This window comes from Homalodisca vitripennis, unplaced genomic scaffold (assembly GCF_021130785.1).
Source record: "Homalodisca vitripennis isolate AUS2020 unplaced genomic scaffold, UT_GWSS_2.1 ScUCBcl_1560;HRSCAF=5338, whole genome shotgun sequence".
Classification (NCBI taxonomy): Eukaryota; Metazoa; Arthropoda; class Insecta; order Hemiptera; family Cicadellidae; genus Homalodisca; species Homalodisca vitripennis.
In genome coordinates, this window is record NW_025777678.1 from 8,128 (window position 1) to 33,553 (window position 25,426).

At 32.3% G+C, this 25,426-nt stretch overlaps 1 protein-coding gene across 1 annotated transcript; it reads left to right on the forward strand.

The window, feature by feature from the left end:
- Positions 1–15,090: 15,090 nt before the first annotated feature.
- Positions 15,091–23,849, forward strand: LOC124371524. Its single transcript, XM_046829877.1, has 3 exons — positions 15,091–15,244; positions 17,033–17,431; positions 23,734–23,849. The coding sequence occupies exons 1-3, from the start codon at positions 15,205–15,207 to the stop codon at positions 23,763–23,765; spliced, it is 471 nt and encodes a 156-aa protein (XP_046685833.1). The 5' UTR covers positions 15,091–15,204; the 3' UTR covers positions 23,766–23,849.
- The last annotated feature ends 1,577 nt before the right edge of the window (positions 23,850–25,426 follow it).

The following is a 25,426-nucleotide window of genomic DNA, read 5'->3' on the forward strand; positions in this document are numbered from 1 at the left end:
ATTAGAAATGTCCAAGGTGTACTCCATGAAGGTTTTTAAAGACAGCTTCTGACATTGGTCTTCTATGGAAGTGTCCTGTTTATTTCAATAAAACCGGGGAAACTAACAAAAATTTCAATACGTTTTTCCTTGTTTTTTGTGGAACAAACCTCAAAATAACAGAGATCTGTTCCTTCCTACATATATTGTGCGTGCATATCAAGGAGATCAAATGCATAGTATTTCAACTTTTAAAGTATGTTTAATTAGATCTCCCTTACTTGGTCTCACCACCATAGCATTCAATAACTCGTTTTTGAATAATATTTTATTCCCAAATAGGACATCGGCCTTTGATTTTAATTATCTGAGTATTTTGAAATATGTTATTTCAATACAGGATCCCAATTTTAAGCAATCAACTCAACAAGCTCCCCAATAAATTCCTGATTGTCCCCTAATTTGTACAGTGTTTCAATTTTGTACTTGGTAAAACCATTTTGATGTTGGTTTAAGAAATTAGTGTTATGACAATGATTTTGTTTTAATAATAACATTATGACCATTGTTTCTTATATTCCTTTGCTATTCATCTTTTTTGTTTAGATCATAAAATTGTTTTACCTGTGCTCAGTCTTAATTTCTGCCTCCACGCGTCTTTTTCATAACACTTTATATGATTTGTGAAGTTTCATGACAGGTCAGTATAGTTCCATAAGTTCCCTCCAATTGGAATATCACTGCTTTATCTAACAGCGAAAAATGCTGGTATTGGAACGTGCAGTTACAGTACTATACATCTTACAACAAAAACAGTAAACACTAATTGTTTTAGTTGAGAATACTACCAATACTAACTCAATACCAATACCTCGTTTATAGACACAGTTTTGAAACTTTACAGTGTTCTTAGTGCAAAGTCAGAGACACATATCAAGTTGCATTATATAAATAAAATAGGTACACTTAAAGTGTATGCAGTAATCCTAAAAATAATTTTTACATAAATGTACAATTTATTCATCAAAAGAGTGATCTGCTGACTTCCAATATAGTCCTCATCTAGGACCTCCTAAGACCAACGTGGAACTTGAACCTTTTTCAACTTAATGAATCTAAAAAGTCACATCTATAGAATAAAAAAACTAAATCAGTAATTCATATCAGACGCTGGACAATAAATCAAAAAGCAAACTTTGAAACAATCCTCAATCAGGAGCAGAAACTGTTTAAAATTCGAAATAAAATAACTACTAGAAACATATATAAATTTTTGACGCATTGTCCAAGAAGCATTTCACAACCCATAACTGAAAACCTCCTTCAATAAACACACAAAGTAACATGCTCCTACTAAGAAATTCATACAATTCAACCGACAGAGATAGTTTATCAACACTTAAACTAATCAAAACTAACCAATGAGAAGTACATACCCAATTTCGACTTAATGTGAAAAACATCAGCAGTTGAAGATGAAGTCTCAGTCAGCCAAAGTTAATAAATTCCTGTAAATTAGAATTGGTGAACCCATAGTGAACATAATAAACAAATTCCCAAAAATAGGACACATTCCCAAAGGTATTAAAAACATCAAATGGTGTAGTCCAAAATATAAAGAATGGAGACACCCTCGAGAAAGAGTAAGACATATGCCCCATTTGTCACTGATACCAACCATATCCTAAATTCTAGAGAAAATTGTCTTAAAAATGACTGTGTTGAGCATCTTGAAGCTAACAGTCTTTCTAACACTAAGACGACAATGGTTTCTCCAAGAACATATCAATCCCCTCAGACATTCTTCCCTTATGTGAGGCTGTGATAAAACTATCTTGAAAACAGAATTTTATTGCTAAAACCATACTATTGGATCTAAACAAGGCCTTGACTGCCCTAGGGCACTAGTCTTAATAATAAATAATTTAATAGACACCTTGGGATAATCAGGAGGCAAAAGGAGGGGTTAACATGGATTTAATAGTTATTTGTTTTGGGAGAGCACACAACTGGTTTGAAATAACCTGCGAAGAACAAAAATCATATAAATCAAAGTCAAAACCGCTGGAAGTGACAAAAGAAGAAGGCACCCCTCAAGGCTCGGATGATTAATACCAATCGTTTTTTCATACTAATGGCAAATGACCTCCCCTGCTTTCTGCTCAACCTATTATTTCACAAATAACAGTGTTAACGTCGTGCAGATGAACACAGCCTTCATTCTTGACAAGGAGAAACAAAGGGTCAGCTTAACATTACTTAATTGTATTGCCTAGTAATAACCAAAAGCAAAATAAAATTTCCATGAAAACAATAAAAACAGAAAACAACAAACAATATAATTTTTCCACTGCATAAGCTAAAGAACAGACACCATGACCCCACTCCCACAGTTATTCCATTATTGACCTCAACCCAATGTCTTTAACCACTGATAGTACTCTTTCAAGGCATCCTACATAGATTAACTTCATTAAAAAAGTGAGCAGCAGCCATTTCTGTCAAATTTAAGATAAATGAACCAAATGAGTTGATTCACCTCTAACAGCAGATTGCTTTACTTACTTTGTACCTTGGTTTTGAATTGTCACTAGTAAGATATAGCTAATATTGGCCTGATGTTTACCACAATGGCCCAGAAATCATAAAAAGAGTAATAAGTCGTACTAAAAAGACATCCATTAAGGCAATCACTGGACTTGAACTATATATGAGAGAGCTGCAAGGAAATCTTTCAGAGAGAGGAAGTCCTTCCTGTGAATAGTACAGAAGACAGGTATGCATAACCAAACATGGACTCCTGTAATAAACATTCTACTCAATAAAGGAGTTTTTGGAGTGGATAAAACAATATATAATCATCAACTGTCCTTCATAAATAATTGGGCTCTTTTCTTTCTCTTGCTTTGTTTTTTTTTTAAACGAAGATGGCTTGATCTTTCCTAAAATTTTGACTATGATTTTACTGTTTTTGTAATAATATGACTATTGCTTTATCCCTCCTAAAGAAAATGTTAATAAAAGTTTGACTGATTGATTGAAACTTTCTAATTCTTATGAGTAAATTGAATGTTTGGCTATATTGGACTTGGGGACAACATTTCTTGGGTGAATTAATCACTCATGAAAAAATAATACCCTCAAACGACTAGGTTTGATTTATCGTGATAAGCAGAGTGATCAATCTGTGATCTGAAAATTTCACAGCTTTACCAAATTAATTGTTATATTTTTTGTAATAATTTTTAATTAAAAAATTAAAAACCATTTTGGGTTAATAATGTTATCTAATACTAGGTTTATTGGATGATATTTTCTGATATGATCAATATTAAAGACTTCCTGCAAAATAAATGCTTTTACCATGTAAATAGCATTAATGTAAAAGACCCAACTAAAACAATCCAAGGTCGTTTGATATAAAAAAGATTGGGTGATTTTCTTCAATAGATGTCCATAAATCGAGAACAATTATAATTTTCAAATTATAAAGCACCATCAGACACAAGAGCCACAAAATAACAGAATCCTCATCAAAAAACAACAAATCATGTAGGAAAAACTGTATTTAAATTAGTTATTTCAATAATATACAGGTAAACATATCTATTTTTTCTCCCTATACACAATAATTGCAACCAAATGAATGCCCAATTAATCCAATTAAAGTTAATAACAACATTACTAACTTTTAAGAAATGGCCAATAATTAATTGAAATCAAACAATACTAAAGATGAAAATTATGGTATACAATAATAAGATAGGTAACTCCAAATCACTAAGTTTTGAAACAGCTCATTCTCTCAGAAATGTTGAAATGCCAATTATCAACTCAGAATATTTAGGATAACTATGTTTTCTAATAGATGATATTTCAAATTCCAACTCCCTGACATGTTATTACAAAATTGATAAGGTTACTTTTGTACAAATACGTACATGCATACACATCAACTTTTTTGTAACAACGACTTATTCATATTTATGGGATAGTCATTATATGTTTGTGCTGTCCTCAGCATTATAATGATTTGCTTTGCTAATGAATAGATTGAGGAGGCTATTTTGCAACTCGACCACAATGTCCCAGAGAGAGGAGGCTATGGCGAAGGGCACCAGTTGCATTTTTAAGGATTTCATTTGCCAAATTGATCGATAGATCAAGATGCTTGAAGTAAAATTGGGTTAGATGGTAAAGAATGAAAACACTCAAAATGGAAACTGAAATGAAGACCTTATTGTTCAGAATCCATTTTTGTCATAAATCCTTGTTTGTCACTTTCTAACTTGGTTTAGTTGTTCTTTAGCTTCATTCACACAATACAAAATTCTCTTACAGAGATAATTATTTTCCGGGTTTCAATTCAGATGAAGTCTAATTGTTTGTGACAATTTTTCTCTCGTTGAAATTTTTAAGTTCACTACCTTAAGTATTCTGTGGGTAAATTATTCTTTCAGCTTGTAACTGAATCTCTAAAACATTTTTTTATTATAATCCAACAGTTTTTCTATTTAAGATCTTGACTAAAAAAAAAATTGGGCGAAGTGGTTCATATCATAAGCCTTAAACATGTTTTGGTCAGATGTTAACAAAGTGGCTAGGGGCCTTGTACGAAGGGAAGCCGTTTCCAGTCCAGAGCATTTCTGGAGCACAGCCAGGCTCATTTTACAGAATTAAGTAATTCTATTAATAAAAATATTTTTCGTCTGTGGAGTCAGAGTTGGCCAGGGATATCCATCCAATAGGGCTACAAGGAAGTGAGACCAGGTCCACGCTAGTAGATATTGTATTTGAGCTGCGGCTTGTCACTCAGCAAGATACTTACCAGTGTAAATTGTAATAAGTGCAATGAAAGGTGGATCCTTAAAACAATATTAGCTTTACCTAACCTCTTTTACACATTAAAAAACCTTAGTATTAGAACTCGGAATAATTCCAAACGCTTTAAAAATTTGGCTAAACTGGTAGCTATCTCTAAATCTCACTAAAAAAATCACAATTTTATAATATTATAGACGCTAATCTCTACTCTCCCGCTTCTTCTCTTCCACACTCCTCTAATTTCACTTTCCAAGGTCCATAGAGAAGTGTTTAAAACTGCAAACTGACAAAACTATCTTGGACTAGCAGATTATTCCAGGAAATCAGTATATGAGTAAAACATAAAACTTAGATTCTTTATTGTCTTTCTTGTAGATCACTATCTACATTATACATGCCCCTGCTACAAATTTTGTGGTACTAGTAGTATATATGCAAAATAGGTCCTTTGTGTAAGAGTAAATCTTTTCATTCTTATTACCCTTCATTGAATTTGTATAATAAAAATACAAAAGTCTACATCATCATAAATTTTATTGTTATGTAATGAGTACAAATTATGAGATGTACATCACCATTCTGGAACAATGAAAAATTACACAATATTTATTAATTAAAGGTACAGTAGACCTTCATTGGGAATATCCTAATCTGAAAAGTGTTTCAGAAGCGGTGGATTAAAACAATGAATAATGAAACACTATTTTTGACACATGATTCTGGCACTAAACTGATCCAGAGAATTGATTTACTACAATCCCGGAAAACCAAGGACGTGTAATCAACTTATGCATCCAATTATTTACTCCATTTTTTCAAATAATCACATTGATTCTTTATTTGACTTGATCAAACCATCAAAAAGTTACAAATCCAGGTCTGTCAACAATTCTATAGTTTGATTCATCTACTACTCTTTCTCATATGTAACATGGACATTTTTACAGATCACTATAATAAAATTTTTTACACTCTACATTTGTTTTTTCACCATAATGTATAAGTAAGGCTGTGGCTCTCTAACTGACAGGTACTGAGTTTGATTTCTGGGGAGGTAAATTCCATAAGTTTAGTAAGTTTTACTAGTAATTCTAAATGCATACTTCATTCATTTTAATTTAGTTTAAAACTGTATTTGGAGCAAGGAACCCCCAACATACTAATCTAGACCCAGACTAATGTAGAAGTGGTGAAATTCGCTGTCCAATATGTAATGGGATAAACTGTTATCATCAAATATCACACATCTTTTTGATTAGTTATAACTGATTAATTTCAAAAACATCTCATCTCACTGTATTTTTTAAGTAGACCTACTTATTTCACTATTAAGAAACTAATGTACAGACTACTAACAAACTTGTGTCTAGTATTGTTATCAACAAAGAATAATTGACATCAATCAAGTAGCAGTCAAATGGCTGAGGCTGCATTGTGTCGATGGTGACAGGCTAGTAGTTGAAATTGAATGCTCTTCCGATGCTCCTGATGATGACAAGTTTCCATTAAAGCTGAAAGTGTCTTGACAAACATCTCTTTCTTATTTTGAAACTTGAGGATCATCGATATTAACATCAAAAACAGTGATGTAATAGGTGATATAGGCAGCTTTTAAAGACATTTGGTAGGTATCAGTAAAAGCTAAACTGATTTTTCACAATGATAATGATTGGTGTAATGATAGCAGACGCTATAGTGATCCCAAACAATGTAGACCCAGTAACAACCTCTGAGCTCAATTTCGATGTTTGGTCAATGAGCCATGGATTTTCTGGATGAGTATCAGTTTCCTGTTGAAAACCTCCCCATTTATGCCCCAAGCCACTCTCCGTGTTGCTTTCAAATAGAAGTAACTCCAAGCACCAACTCTTTTTTTAACGTTTCAACCTCTTCGGTGATTGTTCCTAGAATTACCAAGCACCTGGAAAGTGAAGAGTAGACAACCATAAATCATGCAAAACTTGACTGCGTTGTGATAAATATTTGTAACTCTACGAAGAATGATATAAGTTTCCGAATTGTACTGCTCAGACGAGAAGCTCATTAAGTTTTCAGTTAAATTTATCAAAAAACATTATGGAGACGATTATTGTGGTAAATGTTTGGCCTATGTTCCATAGGGATTTTGAAGTTTTCCGTCCGCATCATTTTATTGATTTCTTTCAAATTCAGAGCTGCAGATATTTTTGTCCTGTAGTCGTTATAAGGCCACAATTAAAACATACAACAATAATAAACCTGCTAATCAGTTGATGTGTAATTTTGGAAATTCAGGATCATACGAAATATTACCATCAACATATGGGGCGTTGTAGACCATCACTGCCAGAGCAGAAGACCATAGAACTAATATAATACAAGTAAAACACTTTGTTCCACAGGTTAACTTTGAGATCTTTGTAAGGAGACCAGGCTGATTCCTAGGAAGTGTTCAGTAGATAAAAGATATTTGAAATATTTAAAGTCTCCTGACATTTTACTGTGATGATCTGTTCTCTACAGTAGACTCAGAAATCTTATTCAAAGTAATATATCAATTTGAAATAGAATTAAAGGCATGTTAGTCGGACTATACTGTCATGGAGACGAGACCAAGTGCACTACTTATGATGAAGTAAACATCTTGCTAAGTGCTTTTCCCAACAGAACAACATATCCTATGCAATTATAAATATTATTTTGGTGTAGAAAGGTTTTAAATGTGTCACAAATCCAAAGGAGAGGATTGGTGATGGAAATTCCTCCAGTGTAAAAGAGAAGCATGGAATCAAAACTTTATGATATTCATGTTATTGGTTTGTGTTTTTTTGCTTAAAAATTAAAACAGGGCAATACTTTTTAATAGATAAAAAGAGATACTTGAAAATAAATTCCACTACTTATGTTTACTTTTTACATTTTTCCAAAAACCAATCCCTATCCACCAAAAAGTGACTCTTTGAAACATAAAGCTGTGTTGGAAATAATTTTGCTGAGATCCTTGGTGTTGAAAATTTGAGATTGACAATTGGAACAAATATTGTATTTTGATTTGTTTGGGCAATACAAATAGTGGCTTAGATGACCTAATACACATTGATATAAAAACTTAATTACACTGAATATGTTAGAAAACTTATGAAAAAACAGTCTCATAATAATATGTTTTAAATCATGAAAAGTACTATCTATATTATGAAGTGTTTTCATATTTAAAATTATAAATGTAGGGAAATCAAAAAAATCTTTAAATGCAAACCCAAATCATGTGTGACCCTTTGTTGAAGGTCTTAATCTTAATATAAGAAAATGAACAGTGTAAATGGGAACTTTCTTTTTTAAATCACACTGATCTCTGAAGTCTTATCGGTCGTTGAATAATTCCCTTATTAAATACAGTCTCTTACCAGGATTAATCTAAGTACTCATAATATGTTTATTCTGCTTATTAAATTATGAATTTAAGTGAATGAAGATATACAAAAGTGATTTATAGATAAATCGATTGTATGAGTAAAGTGATAAAATTCAGTCTTTTACAGTGAAGTGAGATCTTTATTTAATGATTCACATCCTGGTTAAAATCCTACACCAAGACTTCATTTGAAAAAACAATTAAACATTTTGAGTCTGAGTGTTAGAGATGTTTCTAAATTAGGCAGACACAAATCAATAACCATGAAACATGGTTTTGAAGTGTTTTAGTCTTTTGATAAAAATTTACATGGACTTAACTCACATGGTACTAAGTTTGTACTTTTATGCTTTTACAAATTATGGATTTCCCCAAAACATTTTTAATGTGAGTGACATTTCACATGATAATAAGTAAAAAACAGTACAAAATTCATATTGTGCAAGAGCTGAACAAAAGATGACTTGTTTTGTAGTTGTGTAACAAATTTATATGAGGCTTAGATAAAAATTATGTTTTCAGTGACAAAACAACTATTATGCTGGGTAAACTGTGTACACAATGGTATCAAACTTAACTGAATACTTGTATAAACAACCATTCTTTATCGGAGGGAAATCTTACTGTTGAGAATGTATTTAACAAAGTTTCATCTATAACACATTTTACACAGGTATCATTGTATAAATATCCATATGATAGTTGAATGTTTTTTGGAATCCCTATAATATATACACAAACCCGTATTCAGACTGGTTTTTTCAGAGTTTTTTGGAAATATTGTACTGGGGCCCAGAATCTCAGAGGGCTGCCTATCACACTTATACAGGGTCAGGTGGCGGTAGATGACAGGGCCCAAACCGAATATCTTTTCTGGGGCCCGCTAAAGCTGTACGGCCCTGTACACACACACGCACGCACGCACACACAAACACACACATATATATATATATATATATAAATGTATAATTTCAATAAACAACAAAAGTACTCGCTCCGCCGGAACTCAAACCCGGATCTGTCACTTGCCAGGTGAATGTGTAGCACATTACACCACAGAGCCCTTACTTTTTACAATTCAATTATTTTGTATTTGGCCTTATCTGTCACATATGCTTCTAAATAACCAAACTAACATATGATTGGAAAACCAAATACCTGTCAAACGACTGTTATTTTACATTAATTAAATGAGTATAAATGGCAATAGCCGAATTTAATTTGAATAAACATTGAATCACAAAAAAGTACAAGCTCCGCTGTGACTTGAACCCGGATCTCTCACTTGCCGGGTGTATGTGCTACCATTACACCACAGAGTATACATTACATATAATATATTTATATCATATATCATAATATATAAATATTAATGTATGAAAAGTGAAAAGTAACTAAAGCCCTTTTAAAAATGTTTTATTGACATACAAGTGTTTTGTTTTTCAACCATCATCAGTGTACATTAACCTCTAAATAAATAAATAATAAACAATTAAATATACACATGTGGACCATTTAAACATATGTTAAATTTAAATGACACAGTTGTAATTTTTGATTAGTAATCTGTATTTAATTATGTAATTTTTTCAAAAAATGGATTTGTCTTATTTTTCAGATTATTATTTAAAATGTTATGAGGATCTTTATTATAATTTAGATAGATATGTAATTCTTCTTTTGTGTTTAATTTCTCTCCTTTCCTTTCGATATCTAAAATTTCCATGTTCTTTTCAATATTTGTGTAGTTATGGTCAGTTTTCAATAAGTGTTCAGCAAAATTTTATTTTATTGTAGACATGTTATTTGTTTTCAAAGCTTGTATGTGTTCTTTAAACCTTTTATTAAAATTTCTACCAGTTTTTGTCCAATATAATAGCTTTTACAGTCACTACAGTTAATTTTGTGTACTCCAGACTGTTCGTATGATTCTTGTTTGTCATAATTTTGATTCATTTTTTTCAATAAGTTTAAATGTATTATTTCTTGTTTGGTAACTAATGGAAAATTTTTAATTTTGAAATGTTTTTCGAACAGCTTTGTTTAATTTAGTATTGAAAGGTACACATATATATTTCTGAATTTCTGTAGTATTAGGATTAGGTAGTATTATGTTTGTTTTATAGATTTTTCTTGTTTACTTTCTTTAATCATTTTGTCTACAATATGAGGTTGATATCCATTTTTGACAGCTAGGTATTTTATTATTTTCATTTCTTTTGTTTTATTCTCATCACTCATTGGTATATTCTGTTTAACATTGAGTGAAATGCTGCTAATTTGTATTTTCAAGGATGGTTAGAGGATGATGGTATTAGAAGATCTGTTTGAGTTGTTTTCCTATAAATTTCAAATGAGTGATTTCCATTAAGATTAGAAATGCTTATGTCAAGAAAGTTAGTTTTGACTTTTTGGATTTCTTTTGAAAACTTAATTGTTGAATTAATATAGAATTGAGGAATGTTAAAAAAAAGGTGTTCTGCTTGGTTCTCATCTCCATTGAAAAGACATAATATATCATCAACATATCTAAACCAATAAATTATTTTGTCTTTAAATGGATTAGTGTTTCTCATTTTGTTCATTTCTAAATGTTGCATATATATACATGTTTGCAGGAAGGCCTGAAAGAGGAATTCCCATTGCCAAACCATCTTCTTCTTTGTAAAAGTCCTTATTGTATTGAAAAACAATTTTGATTAACAGTGTTGATTTTGTCCATGATAAGATATTGTCAATTTTGTTCATATCTAGTTTACTGTATTTTATTAGATTATCGTTTAGGATTTGAATTGTTTTTTTGTTTTGGAATGTTTGAGTACATGTTGTTAACATCAAAAGAAATTAAGAAAGAGTTTATTGGAATTTGAATGTATCATATTTGATTTGCCATATTACTTGAATTTGATATACTGTAATTATTTTCAAAATGTATGTGGGTTTTTATTTTTTTATTTAAAAATTTACATACCTTGTAAGTAGCAGAGTTGAGAAAGTTTACTACTGGTCTAATTGGAATATCCCGTTTGTGTGTCTCGTATATATGTATATAACATTATTGATTTGTTTGCTTCTAGTGTTTAAATGTATGTCACACAATTAAATACTTATAATTTAATAGTGTATACAAGTATATGCACTTATTTAATTATGTGAGATACATTTAATATTAGAAGCAAAGTAATAAATAAGTTTTTATTCTGAAAATCACTGTCATGTTTGCGTAAAAAAAAATACACTTTCAGAGAAGATTGTATACAAAAACGTTAAAACAACTGCACAATACTTTACAGATAACGTCGGTCCAAGGCAACCAAACCCAAGAACATATGAGTTGTATAAGAATGTTTATTGCCTTTCTGTGAAAATAAATACAGAATCCAAAGAAACTTTGCAATTACATAATTCTTCTTTCTCGTGTCATGTCTTGAAATTAGCAATGAGATAAAGGATATACTCCTGATCATAATAATATCCTTCATTTAAATATTAAACTTCTTGAGTGAAGGCACTTATTTATTTTGATTTTTGTAAAATGTCTGAATTTTCTAGGTTATGCATGTTTGAATATTAAACTTGTGTATGGAATTATATTTAGTCTTCAGTTTGGATATTAAACTTTAAATATAATAACAATTATTAAATTAATTATTTCATTTTATATTGGTTTTTTTTCCAGTTAAACAGTATTTTTCATTTTTTGCTTGCCTTCAGGGATTATGAGGCTGGCTTGTAGTGAATATTGTAGGTGTAAAATCAGCAGCATTTGTTTATATTACAACTACAATAACTAAAAAGAGTTAAAAGATGATAAATAGTAGATAAGTAGCTGGAAGCAGAGTTTTTAATAGAATTATATAAGATTTACATCAAAACGATGTTTTTTAGAAACAAAGCAACTTTTATAGCGTGTGGGTTAATCTGTAACTGTGAAGTATGCCAAATTTGAAGTATGTCCGTTGAGATTGAAGTGCATTGGCTGGGAGTGGGCCCAGTTAATAAAAGGGACATAAGGTCATTTGAAAAGTGTGGAACGGGAAACATCAGAGGGAATGAAACTAAGAGGAAAAACCAAGAAAGAGATGGAGTATATCAAGTAAGAGTAGACTTAAGGAAGATGGAAACAGATCTTGGAATAAGCGAAAATAGAAGAGCATGAATGAGTTGGTGAAACCAAAGGCCAACTGTGTTTCAAATTTCGCCAAAAGGTAGATTTAAATATGTCTTGAAACAGTTTGCTCTTTAAGTAAAATTAATGAGTTAAAATTAAAATGTTCACAAAAACATCAAAACATCCTTTAATAACATGTTCATTGAGAACAGAAATGGTGTCAATTATACGTAGTCATAATTCAAATCACATAGAGATACAAATTATACATTTGTAAATGAGTCAGTGAAATGTTTTAACAGATAAAGCGTTCTTTGGAATCGTTTTTAGTCATGTTGAAGGAACTCGTTGATGGAGTAAAAATGGACGTTTCGGCCAACCAGCTGTGAAGTCTTGATTTCAGCTTGCTTCCACTTCCTGTTCTTATGTCCCTTGGTAGACGGTTGAAGAATTTAGCACCTTTATATGTGGTTTTTTTTTCTCATATTGAGTGAGGCGATGTGCTGGGAGGTTGTAGAGGTTGGCATTATGTGTGCAGTAGGTGTGTAGATCCGATCCTCTCAAGAGATCTTCTCCATCCACGTACAACACAACTTCTTTGATGTAGAGTCCAACAATCGTTAAGATATTTAATGATTTAAATGCTTCCCTGCAGCTGTCAAGTCGTTGCAGTCCGGCTAAAGTTCTGACTGCCTTTTTTTGATGACAATGACCAGGATTTTCTCGATGTTTTCTGCAGAAGCTGCACCCCAGACGGCAAGGCCATACCTTAAGTGTGTTTCGAAGAGTGCAAAATATGCAGTTCTTGCTGTTGCTAGGTCACTAATGGCCTTAATTTGTTTAATTGCATAGACACTAGTGTTTAATTTTTTACAAAGATTTTCTATGTGTGGGGTCCAGCATAACATGTTGTCTAGAGTTATGCCTAGAAATTTCACTTGGCTTTCCAAGGTGACGTCTGGTATCTGTGGTACATCTTCGTTTCGGTGCCCAAATCCAACTTGGTTAGTTTTTGTAGGGTTGACGACCAGGTCATTGTTATGGCAGTACTGATAGGCCATGTTAAGAGCTATGTATGCGGGTTAACGGCTAATTTATCAGTTGTTTTGTCATTTCAGTGATATGCATGACAGATTCTGAACATTTTGATTTTACCCTTGTCTACTTTCACTATTGTTATCCTTGAAAGGTAGGTGTTGTTTAATGCATAAATTATTAATATTTAATAGTTTATACAATAAAACACTACCATAGCTCATACACAGCCAATTTATGAGTTTTAAACTTCCAACTACTCCTGCCACCCTTTTAGGTTTATATCCTTGCTATTTATTGATTTTAAGAAATTTTAAGAATGTTATACTAATTTTCAGGAAAAAACTCCGTAACCATATATTGATTATTTCTAATACATTTAATTCCAAGAAGCATAATTTTATTTATTTAGATTTGTCCTCATAATTATTTATTGCCTTATTACAACATAGGTTTCTTATTTTGAGCTGTCTGTAATATTTTATTTTGTAATTCTATTATGACAACAGACCATTGGAAACCTGCCGTAACTCTTTCAAAGATCTCAAGATCAAGACAGTAGTCAATCTATATATACAAGAGGCAATTATGTATGCTGACAAACATGAACCTCTACGTAATGACAAAAATACATAACTACAATACCAGGCATGCATCCTTCTTCGTGACACCTCAACATAGACTCACCTTGTATGAAAGACAACCACTCTACATTGGCTGCAAGCTTCATAATCACCTTCCCGACAACATTAGAGGACTTAAAGGGCAGGACTTGAGGTGGGAGCTGAGCAGATGGCTTACAGGACCGACCCTTCTACAGTCTAGCAGAGTTTCTAAAACCCAATAACTGATACGGACACTTCACTGTACTGTTATCCATATGACTTTAAAATCTATGTTGACATATTGTTTACTGTTACTTTTAGTAATTTATAACATATTGACGCCTTTGTATTTCTCTACGAAATTCCAAATAAAGAAAATGATTGATTGAGATCATAATTGAAAGAGGAAGTTAATAATGGTTAATGTTAGTATTTTTGCAACTACTTTCCACCATCTAAATAATAACTTAGTAACATTCTCATTACGTTGGTGAATATACAGTAAACTATCTAAGGAATAGATAGATTAGGATTAGTTTTAAGTAATAGATTCTGGTGGAGTTTTTTTTTTTTACAATTAACTGTCATTAGTTTGATTACCCTAACCTTATACTTATTTTATTACTAAAAACCAATATTATCTATACAACTATTGTATTATTCTTTTATTAATTGTTAACTAACAATAATATGTAATAAATTTCTCTGTTCATTTCAGTTATATGTGAGGTTTGAATTCTACTTTTTTTTAGTTTTAGTCTATTAGAGTAGCCAATGGGCACTAACACCAATTAGTCACTCAATCACTCTTCATCGTTCATGTAAATATATACCATAAAAGTGGGCTAAGTACAGAGCCCTGAGGCACTTGAAATAAACAAGTTTTCTTGACTAACAAGAATTAATATTGGTTTGATTTTATACATTAATGACAACAGTAAAAACGTAATTTAATCCACTTGTTAAATAAAAATTATGTTTTGTTAAAAAAAAACTGTAATTAAGTCAAACTTGTACAGGAAGTTGAATTAAAAATACTAAACAGGCCATGAGATTGTAAGGCTGAATTTGCTGATGTCATAAGTAAATATTCCACAAACTAAATTCACAAACAAGTTTCAAGAATTGCAAAGCTGTGCTAAGGTGAAAGATAACCTGAGTAAACATAATGTTAAATGTGATTAGAGAGACTTTATATAGCTTGGATTCCATCTTCCTGTCAGTTGGAAAGAAGACTTTCATTAAATTGAAACAACATGAAAATTCCATTAAGCTTAATAGTCCTGCTTTATTTAGGTGAGTAAAAGTAGTTGATAAGAGTAGGCACACTTTTTAAATTGGTATTTTGAATATATTAATAACTACAGTAAGGTTTTTTCTGAATAGAGATTGAATTTTTAAATCAGTTATATAGTACATGTTTGTTATAGTATAGTTATGTAGCAGGATCATTTCACTAATCATTTAACCTTTTTTACAATCTCTCAAGACTGATAAAATATATGGCACTACACGAGATATATAACTAAAAAACAATATATTAAGTCCAAATGCCAAAATTAAATTAAAAACCAGCTTATGTAATGCCAAATAAAAAAGAACCATAAATGGAAACAAATCTCAACTCCATATTATGCCAAATTTACACATAACTTTAATTTAAATATTTACAATAAGGTAAATTAATATTTAAAATGTTTCAAAACTAAGTAAAATAATCTTTGAGATAAGTAATAACCCAGTTCTTAGAACATTTAGCTTAGTATAGTTAAAATGTTATTGTTGGAACCCAATTTTATATAACACGTTTTATCTTACATTATGTACTAACACAAATTAAATAAATAAGAGGTAAAAGTATCAATAATGCATATTCTTAAATAACATTTTACTTGTCTTCAGGCTTGGAGCAGTGAAATGTCAGGGTGTAAAGAAAAGTCTGTCACAGTGACCGTGACAGTGGGATATTTTGAAATCTCTCAATATCCAAATAAGGAAATAAGATTGCCCAATTGCTCTGTTAGAACCCAAATGTTTTGCAGGCCTAGTGTAGTAAAATGGATTAGGTAGTCGGAGATAGGAGTTTCTCCCATTGACCCTTACTGTCTCTGGCTTGCTTTGTAAAATGTCACCATTCAGGTACGGGCAATGATGATTCTTTATAGGGAACCACTCTGATGGAGACTCGTGATTTCTTTAACCACCAAAGAGCCAAGATCTCAGTCAGCTTCACACTATATACAATCCAAGTGAAATTTCGACGATTCCTGCATGCTAGATATACCTGTTAATGAAGGTGTACACCACATAATGATTTATACTAACATATCCATAAATATTAATACAGCAGTTTCTTGTAGGTTTAATACAGTAATTTAGTAATAATATAAACATACCTTTAAGCTATGAAAATAAACAATACCTGTTGGAAAGTTTGTACTTTTAAAGTAAATAGACAGAAGTGAAGTAGAGTAAAAAGAATTGTAAATTTAAGTAAGATATGCTTTCAAGAAATAATTTAAAATTTGTTTTTAACTAATTTGTAAATTAAAATGTGTTTTTACATTAGAACAATAAATGTATTACTATAACAATGGCATAATTAGAATAAAGGTTGACAGTTTTGAGAGCGAGGTATGAAAATATGATCAAGAAGTGCTTTTCGATGAAGTAAATAATGGTTTTTATCATGCTGTATACCTGAGCTACATTTGTTATGTTCATCAGTTTGGAGGCTCAAATCTTATTTATTGATAAATCATTAGAATATAAAGTTTGTTCTTTTAAATTTTACAGTGAACAGTACATAGTGACTATGTCATCTAATGTATTATACATAAAATAAAAAATATATATATAATCTTTTTGATTGTAAGTTAATCTAAGATTTAAGATCCCAAGGAGCATAAATTTTCCTTGCTAGTTTTCTTACCTACCCAGAAAACTATAAAGCACAAATGGTTTGTAAAACAATACACATTAAATTACTGTTTTGATCAGTATTTGCAATAACTAAATATCCAGATTACATGTAACTTTAATAGATTACGCAAAATTTGAAGAATGATTTTATTCTGCTTTCAGGTTTCTGCTTTAGCGAAGAAGAAGCAGAGGTAGAGGATGCTGGAGATAATCCTCCTGAAGATCTAGGCTTGTTTGAGGACAATCTTTCTGGTCATGAGATTTTCTCTGCCATCCTGAACCTTGCTAGTGGAGATAACATGACCCCAGAAGAAGCTGGGGAGGCTTTATCGAATAGCAACAACAATGAATCTCAAGGTTTATCTGTTGACAAGAAATTCTTCTTCTGGCCCTGGGGGTGGGGATGGGGATGGGGAGGCTGGAGAGGATGCAGAAAACAAATCTGTTACAGCATAGGCTCCATTGCTTTAATTCCTGTATGCGGTTATGATGTTACATTGGGGTATAGAAGTTTCCGCAACTCTTGCTTCCTTAATGCAACAAACACATGTTACCAGACCAGTGAGTATTATGGCTTTCTAAGCACGCAATTTTAGTTTAAGCAAGTTTAGACCTTTCATTTTTTTCATTGAATATTTTCTTTTTCAACTTCATTCTAAATTTGATTCCCATACTTTGCACTTAAAGTATAAATTTTTTGTAATTGTAATATATTTTAAAGTCTTTTTATAAGGTACTTTTTTTAACTTTCCATACAGTAAAACATATGAATACATCTTTATAGGGTCTATGCTTTTGAAACGGACTGCCCTGTACAAAGAAAAACTTGACAAACTTTGATCACTAATGCCTGCTTATAATATGTTTACTTTAATATTCTTCCTCATTTTTACCTAACTATTCATTTATTTGATTTTTCCCATTTAATTATATTTTCCCTCATATTGGTGAAATAGAAAATGTAATAACAATTCCACAGTACTATATCTGGCAGAGAAACATCAAAGTTCAAATACAATAACATAGTGTAATCTAGATGAAGTAGCAATTTCGTTGTCTCATCAGTTACATAATTGAGTGACAATAGACAATAGACAATAGACAAATTCTTTTATTAACACAACATCGAGAAATGCAATGGCGTCAATTTTATATAGGTATTTTCCTTCAGTGAATGTGTTCTTCATTCTTCATCCTCCAGTCCAGGAAACTCATCAATGGAGTAAAATGGTCGGTCGATGAGCCAGTTGGTCAGGGGCTGTCTTCAACTTCTTCACGTTCAGCATCTTTAGATCTTCTGGTGGTAGGAGGTTAAAGAGTTTCCTCCCCATATTAGGATGGTTTCCTCTCATATGATGCAGTGTGATGTAGAGGGAGGTGAAAGTTTGATGCATGACGAGTGTTGTGTGTGTGTATATCAAGGCCTCGTTGAAGCTGTTCGATCGTTACATATAATATGACTTCTTTTATGTATAGGCCGATGATTGTTAACACATTTGTAGTTTTGAAGACCTTTCTGGCAGCTCTCCCTTGGGCCAAGGGCCGGCCATATAATCCTGATTGCTCTCTTCTGGAGAAGTAGAATTCGATTAAGGTTTCCTGCTGTTGTGCCTCCCCAAAACTGCAAGGCCATATCGTAAGTGAGACTCGAACAATGCATGGTAGGCAGTTTTTTGTTGTGGCATCATCACTGACGAGGGTTTACTCTTTTTAAAATGTACAAGCAGGAGTTCAATTTTTTGGAGGAGTGCGTCAACATGATTGTTCCAGGATAGTGCATTGTCGATAGTCATTCCTAGGAATTTGGTCTGGCTTTCCATTGATACTTCTAGGTAGTTCTGGCGGGACTTCCTCCTGTCTTCTCCCAAAAAGCTAATTGTTTGGTTTTTTCAGCGTTTACAACTAAGTCGTTTTTCATGACAGTATTGATATGCCTTATTCAGTGCTATGTAAGAGTTGATGGCCACATTGTTTGGTGATGACTCGGAGACTAGAAGTGTCGTATCATCAGCGTACATTAGGGGAGTACAGTGCATTCCTAGATATTGTGGCATGTCATTTGTCAGGAGAATGAATAGGACTGGGTCCCAATACCGACCCCTGAGGTACAACCCCTTGTAATGGGTAAAGGGTCTGATCTTACTTTCTTGGCGTATGTTTTTTTGTGTGTCTTGAATGTCAACAACCTGACTTCTTCCTTCCAAATAACTCTTGAACCATGCGTGGGCTTGGCCTTTCACACCAAGCTGTTCAAGTTTGGTTGAGGATCAGTTCGTGTCCCAAGCAAATCAAAAGCTTTGCTGAAATCCAGCATAATTCCAGTAACCAGATTTTTTTTTCTTCCAAGCTATCAATGATGAATTCCGCAAGTTTGATTATGGCAGATGTTGTGGATCTTCCCTTGATGAAGCCATGTTGGCTTTCTGTTAACAGGCTGTTATGTTCACAGTGGTCCATTAGTCTTTTTAAAACTATTTTCTCAATTACTTTGGAGAAGGTTGAGATTAACGATATGGGTCTGTAGTTTTTGGCTTCAGTCTGGTTTCCACTTTTTAGCTTGGGGTATACTTTACTTTGTTTAAGTGCGGCTGGAAAGTGGCCATATGCGAGGGATAAGTTTGTTACTTTGACTAGTGGTGGAGTTAAAGCTTTCTTACAGTGTTTCAGCATTCTTTGCTGAAATTTCATCTAATCCTGACGAGGTTTTGGGTTTAAGATTATCGATGATCTCTTCAATTTCTTGTTCATCAGTGAAAGGTAGCTGTGTTAAATCATTACCTGAGGTTTGTGGAGGTGCAGGTTGTTTTGTGACTTTTGGCTGGTTTTTTAGGGTGATTTCTGCAATATTGGTGAAAAAACTGGTTAAAGTGATTAGCAATTGTGTGGGGGTTAGTGACGATTTCCTGTCCTATAGTAATTTTTGGTTCTGATATTTTTGGTTGATTGTCCTTCCTCTCACTATTTATGACCTGCCACAATGCCTCTTGATTTATTTGCAGCGTTTGCTATGTGATCAGCTGATGCTTGGCGCTTTACTGATTTCAGCCTCATATCATAACTTTCTTTGCCTTGCTCATTTTATTTTTATCTGATAGCGCTCCAGTGAGTTCATATTTTTGAAGACATTGTAAATAGTTTTGTTTCAGGCAATTTTGTTTCTTCGTCAGCAAAAACCATCACCTTCCTCTCTAGGGCGGACATTTTTTCTAGGGCAGGTTGAGTTCAGGTTGATTACCACTGTTGACAGAAGATTTTTGTATGCTGTTTCTGCTGAGTCTGTGTTGTGTTACATTTTGCCAGTCTTCATTTTCCAACTGAACCTTTAGTAAGTTAAGGTTTCTTTGGTTTGTTTGAGTGCACACGATGTTTGTGACATGATCTCTAAGCACGGTGGGGCAACTAAGTTTTCTACACATAACATAGCTATGGTAAGGATTGATTAAATTTGAGTGTTGAGTTTAGCTCCAGTTCACCTTCTTCTTATTGCAACATATGGTATCTGATACCGTCTCAGACTTGACTCCTGGAATCTGGAGTCATTTTGGCCTGAATAGATCCAAAACAAAAGTAATATTCGTAGTCTAGGTGTCTCTGATGTCGAAACAATGTAAAAGGTTCCTTTTGAGCTTCTTCATCACCGACTTTTTTTGGAGCTAAACTCAACATTCAAATTGAATCAACCCTTCCTAACATAGGTACATTATGTGTAGGAAACTTTTTCATTCATAACACAGAAGTTTTACAAAGGAAAATGCATTTTTACAATATACCTTTATATTTCTCAATGTAAGGTGATGAAATAATCCATTAAACATTTTCCAACTGGAAAATGAATTTTTAAACTTATATTTTATATTCCAAAACACAGGTTATTTAATAATTTCTCAGCATATAACTTTCCTTTCGAAAGATAAATCAAGAAATGCCTATGTTCAAAATGACCAATAGCAATTTATACCTGTTAAGAGCTTTCAAAAAAGAATGTGATTGCTTGTAATATGACAGTTGTGTTGTAAAAAAACACTTATTATTATTACCAGTTATGTTTTTGTTTGATATTATTTTTTTTGCTAACATACATGCATACATTGCAAACCTTTACAAAGTAGTGGTGGTTAGTATGCAACGATTCAGGGTAACCCACAAAAGAGGAAAGACATCAGAGCCAATTAATTAGAATCTAAGGCTTCCACAATTGCTGTAACTTTTTCAAATGTTTTAATTCCAGTTTTTTTTTTTTTTTTTTTAAGAGTGTAGGTCAGTACAAACTTAGGATCTCAAGTACAATTTCTCATTTTCCAACCGACAATATTGAATGCATTATCTAGGTGGCACAGCATCAAAATTGAGTTTCTGTTCACTTTCACAGAAATAATGAGCAGACTGCATTAAATGACCTTAAGTTTATCCCTAAAAAAATATTAATCCTCATGCAGTTATACACCCTTATTTTTAGTCTTAGAATTACGGCTGATGTCTCATTTTAAAGACATAACTAATACGCATCCAAATGCTTTTTATTTTTTTAAATATTTTATGGGTTATTTACAACAAATCTCAAACTTTGTTTTACTTCATCGCTTAAATATTTGAAATGTACACACTTTAAAATAGTGTTTGGATGAGTACGAATTATATATTTAAAATGAGAAATCTCCCATAATGCTACGGTCAAAGACAAGGACATAAATCTGTACGAGGTTTAACACTGATCTTATTGAGAAAAAACTCAAGATCATTTCACTAGTTCCTATTTTAAGCTCTAATCTGTCTGTCCGGATTTTTAAAATGAACCAGAAAAAGAAGTTAAGAGCTTATGAACAGTTATGTGCAATCAAGCATAAATCACGTTGTCGTTTACGGAAGCGGAGCGGATGTAAAACTACTCATTACTGCATTAATAAAAGCTTTAAATGTTTAACTTACAGAAAATATACAGTAGTCTTATTTTGTGTAAAGTACATCTACCCTATATAAAACTAAAATACTAGTGATAACTGTAATTAATATATCATTTAAATTACAATGTATTTAAAGTTTAAACAAACTTTTATGGATTTCTGAAACACTGTTTTGGTTAGTTGTTTTTGCAGCAGAGTTCTTTATTTGGGTAAGGAGAACAAACTGAGTTGGTGTGCTATCAGTCGGTTTTTCAAACCATGACATCATTTATCCGGTTGACCTAACGCGGGTCTTGAACATTTAATTGCTCCATATCTATACATATATTCCATACGAGTTGTCCAAAACCCATTATGTTCATTCTTTGTAAAATTTGAGTTAGGACAGCCGTAAATGGTTACAGAGCCCATGAAGTGTGGATAACCTGCATCAAAACTCATTAAATCCACTTTGAATGCAAGTAAATATTTTAGGTTGTTATTACAGCAAAGTACATTTTGTATATGTTAGATTTTTAAGGAAAAAAGCACAAGGAGTATAAGAGGGTATAGAGAAATTATGAGCTATTTGCACATCCAAGACAAGTCAGGATGGCTGTGTGGTCTCAGACTCACAGACATGGGATTTGGCCTTGGAGTTGTGGATTCGATTGTTAAATCTGCCATTAGGTATTTTTGCAGTCTGGTGTACACTTATGAGGTAAAGTGTACCTGGCCTGTGGTAAAGCTGATGGGAGGACCTTGAATAAATGGTGGTTGGTTAGAGTGAAAATTTATGGGATAAGTGTACTTTTGTATAACTGTATCAGGCCTAAAACACCTGTTTTGTCTTTACTAAATAAACACTCATTTAGTGGTACTTAATGTTATCAAGGCATTTATTACCACAATAATAGCTTCTAAGAGTTAAAAAAATAATTTAAACCATAACACCAAACCAAGAAAACCCTTCTGGTGAAACTAGATGTAACAGGGTTAAAAAAAGTTATGCAAAACGCATTATAGCCAAACTGGTTTAAAAATTACAAATATAATAACTTTTATATTTGTCTATTGTAAATGCAAAAAAATAAGTACTTTTCTGTAGATAATGTTATAAAATAATTAAATTTACCAAATGTGAGATGAAAAATTGACAGCATTTTTGTAGTTCCTGAAAAATTTACTTACCAGTTTCAAAATAATGGTTTTTTTAACTGGACAACTCATATACAATGCTTTTTCTCTGAGCTTGATGGTGTTACCCAAAAACAATGAAATGAATTTCATGCACCTGATAGGGTGATAACCCTTTCTATCAATCTTGTCTCATGAATCCCTGACAGTCCTCTGATTAGAAGAACTTTTTATTACGAAAAAAGACAAATCAGCCATCTTTCTATAAGATATTTAGTCTTCAGAGAGAGAAAGTAATTAATTTAAACCATGTTAATTTAACACTGATGTATTTAGTAGCTCATAGTCCTTATCATTGTCATCCCAGGTGCATGGTTGAAGTTGCATCAGCCTTATGTTTATCCATAAAAAAAAGCTATTTGATGGTACGAGTTATTTGCTACTGATTTGGCAGCTCAGAAGAAGTGCCAAGTAAGTTTTAAGAGAACACCAAACTTTTACTTTCTATGTACTTTCACCTCCATTTCTATATACCGATGCCACTCAAGAAATATGCCAAATTTTGATACCTTACATTATTGAATTGACCAGTGAATGAGGACTTTGCCTTTTATGAATACAAATTGAGAAACAACACTTTTCAAATGTTTCTATCCATTGGCCTTGAAAATACTGTACTAAAAACATAAATTCAATGCAAGAAAATGAAAGAATGATTTTATACAAGTGAAAAGTCTTGACTATCTTGACATAATACAATTAACTAATGTCATTTTTATTTGTAATTTTGTCAATATGTCATTTTTGTTTGTCATTTGTCACTATAATATGTCATTTTTGTTTCAGATTACCTATTGAACCGCACAGGATTGTGCTAACAACAATATCTTTATACTTTTTCAAAACAGACTGTATTGTAAATAATGTTCTGAATATTGACAAATTAAATATAAAACAAGTTAGTTGTTGCATTTTTTATCTTACTTTACCTAACAAAACTCTTTATAATAATTGAATATTACTCGTGTAAGTCAAACCTACTGTAAAATCTTTTCTAATTCACTTAAAATTCCAAAAAGTATGATGCAGAAAATTTGTAAAATATCCTATTTGGGCTAAATGGGCCCAAAAGTGTAGTACTCATGAGAAGTTCATCATAATTAACATTTTTCTGCAAACCCACATCTAAATTTTAAACATTCAAATGATTTTTATCCAGATTTTACTCCATTAATTTTTGTTATGACATTAAATAATCTGGGATAATTGTGTAAAATATAGAAAGGTAAGTCTAAAAATGAGTGTTACTGACATTTTTGTAATTGATTAGTAAAATAGTATGCTATGGATTAGCCACTTTGAAAGCATCCTATTCAGTGAACAGCGGGGGGGGGGGGGGGGGGGGGGAGGGTGAGATATAGAGGAAATGTGTAGAGAGAGAAGAAGCATGGACTCAGACTCAGTTTCCTCCTCTACAGTCCTTACCATCCATTCCTCAGTCGCCATTCCAAAATAAGTTAGCAGTGACAGTGTGTAATAGTCATATGCTAATCTGTCAGACTCTGATCAATTCACTAAAATAATGGTTATCCATTTCTTCATCTATTATTTGGTCGCTTTTATTTTAGGCTTGTAAAATTTAAAGACCTTTACAACCCCTTCTTCTCCTCCGTCATGAACAATGTCAATTCTATCCCCCTTCCCTATAGGTGCCCCTACTCTAACCTCCTCTGGACTGTTCCAGCATTTTCCCATACATGACTGCATTGATGTACGTTTCATCAATATAAACAATACATTTTCCTTCTCCTCTGTACTTTTTAATTTGTCTCAGATGTTTAATACTTCAGGCAAAAATTTCAGACCTCTCGATCAATTACTTTGTAGTTAGATTTTCCCAACAAAATCCAAGATCGTATAGTTTTTCTTAAAAATGTTTTTCCGCATTTTAGACTCCTATAATTCTTTTTGTGTTTTTACCTACTTTTTTTAACTGTCTAAATTTAGTGAATTTTTCTGCGTACACAAGTTTTTGTGAAGTCATCAATTCCTATAATTTTTGCTCTTTCTTCTTTTCTTTCCCCATAGCAGATGAAAAGGAGAGCTCACCACGAGTTTCAAGTGCCTATTTCCTTTGTCTTATGATCTGTATGACCAGCATTGCACCAACTCCAGTGGCCCTATTGGTTTCATCAGCCAGGTTACACTTTAAAACCCTTTCCGGGCCAGGCGGCAATATATTGCCGCCATAGATCGTGTCTGAAAAGTGCCAGGCGGCAATATATTGCCGCCTTGGTATTCGTAATTTTCTTTAAAAAATACGACATCAAATGATTAAAGTTTTATGTTTTTTTTATTCCCTGGTATATTTGTAGATATTTAATATGAATATAATTTTTATTTTGGAGGTCTATGCATTTTTTATTTCGTAATTGTCACGTGACATTATCAGGTGACTCGATCTATTGTTGTTAATTCTTTATGCTTTAGTGCAATCGTACCATTGTATGCTGGATTCTTCTTCATTATTTTATTTTGT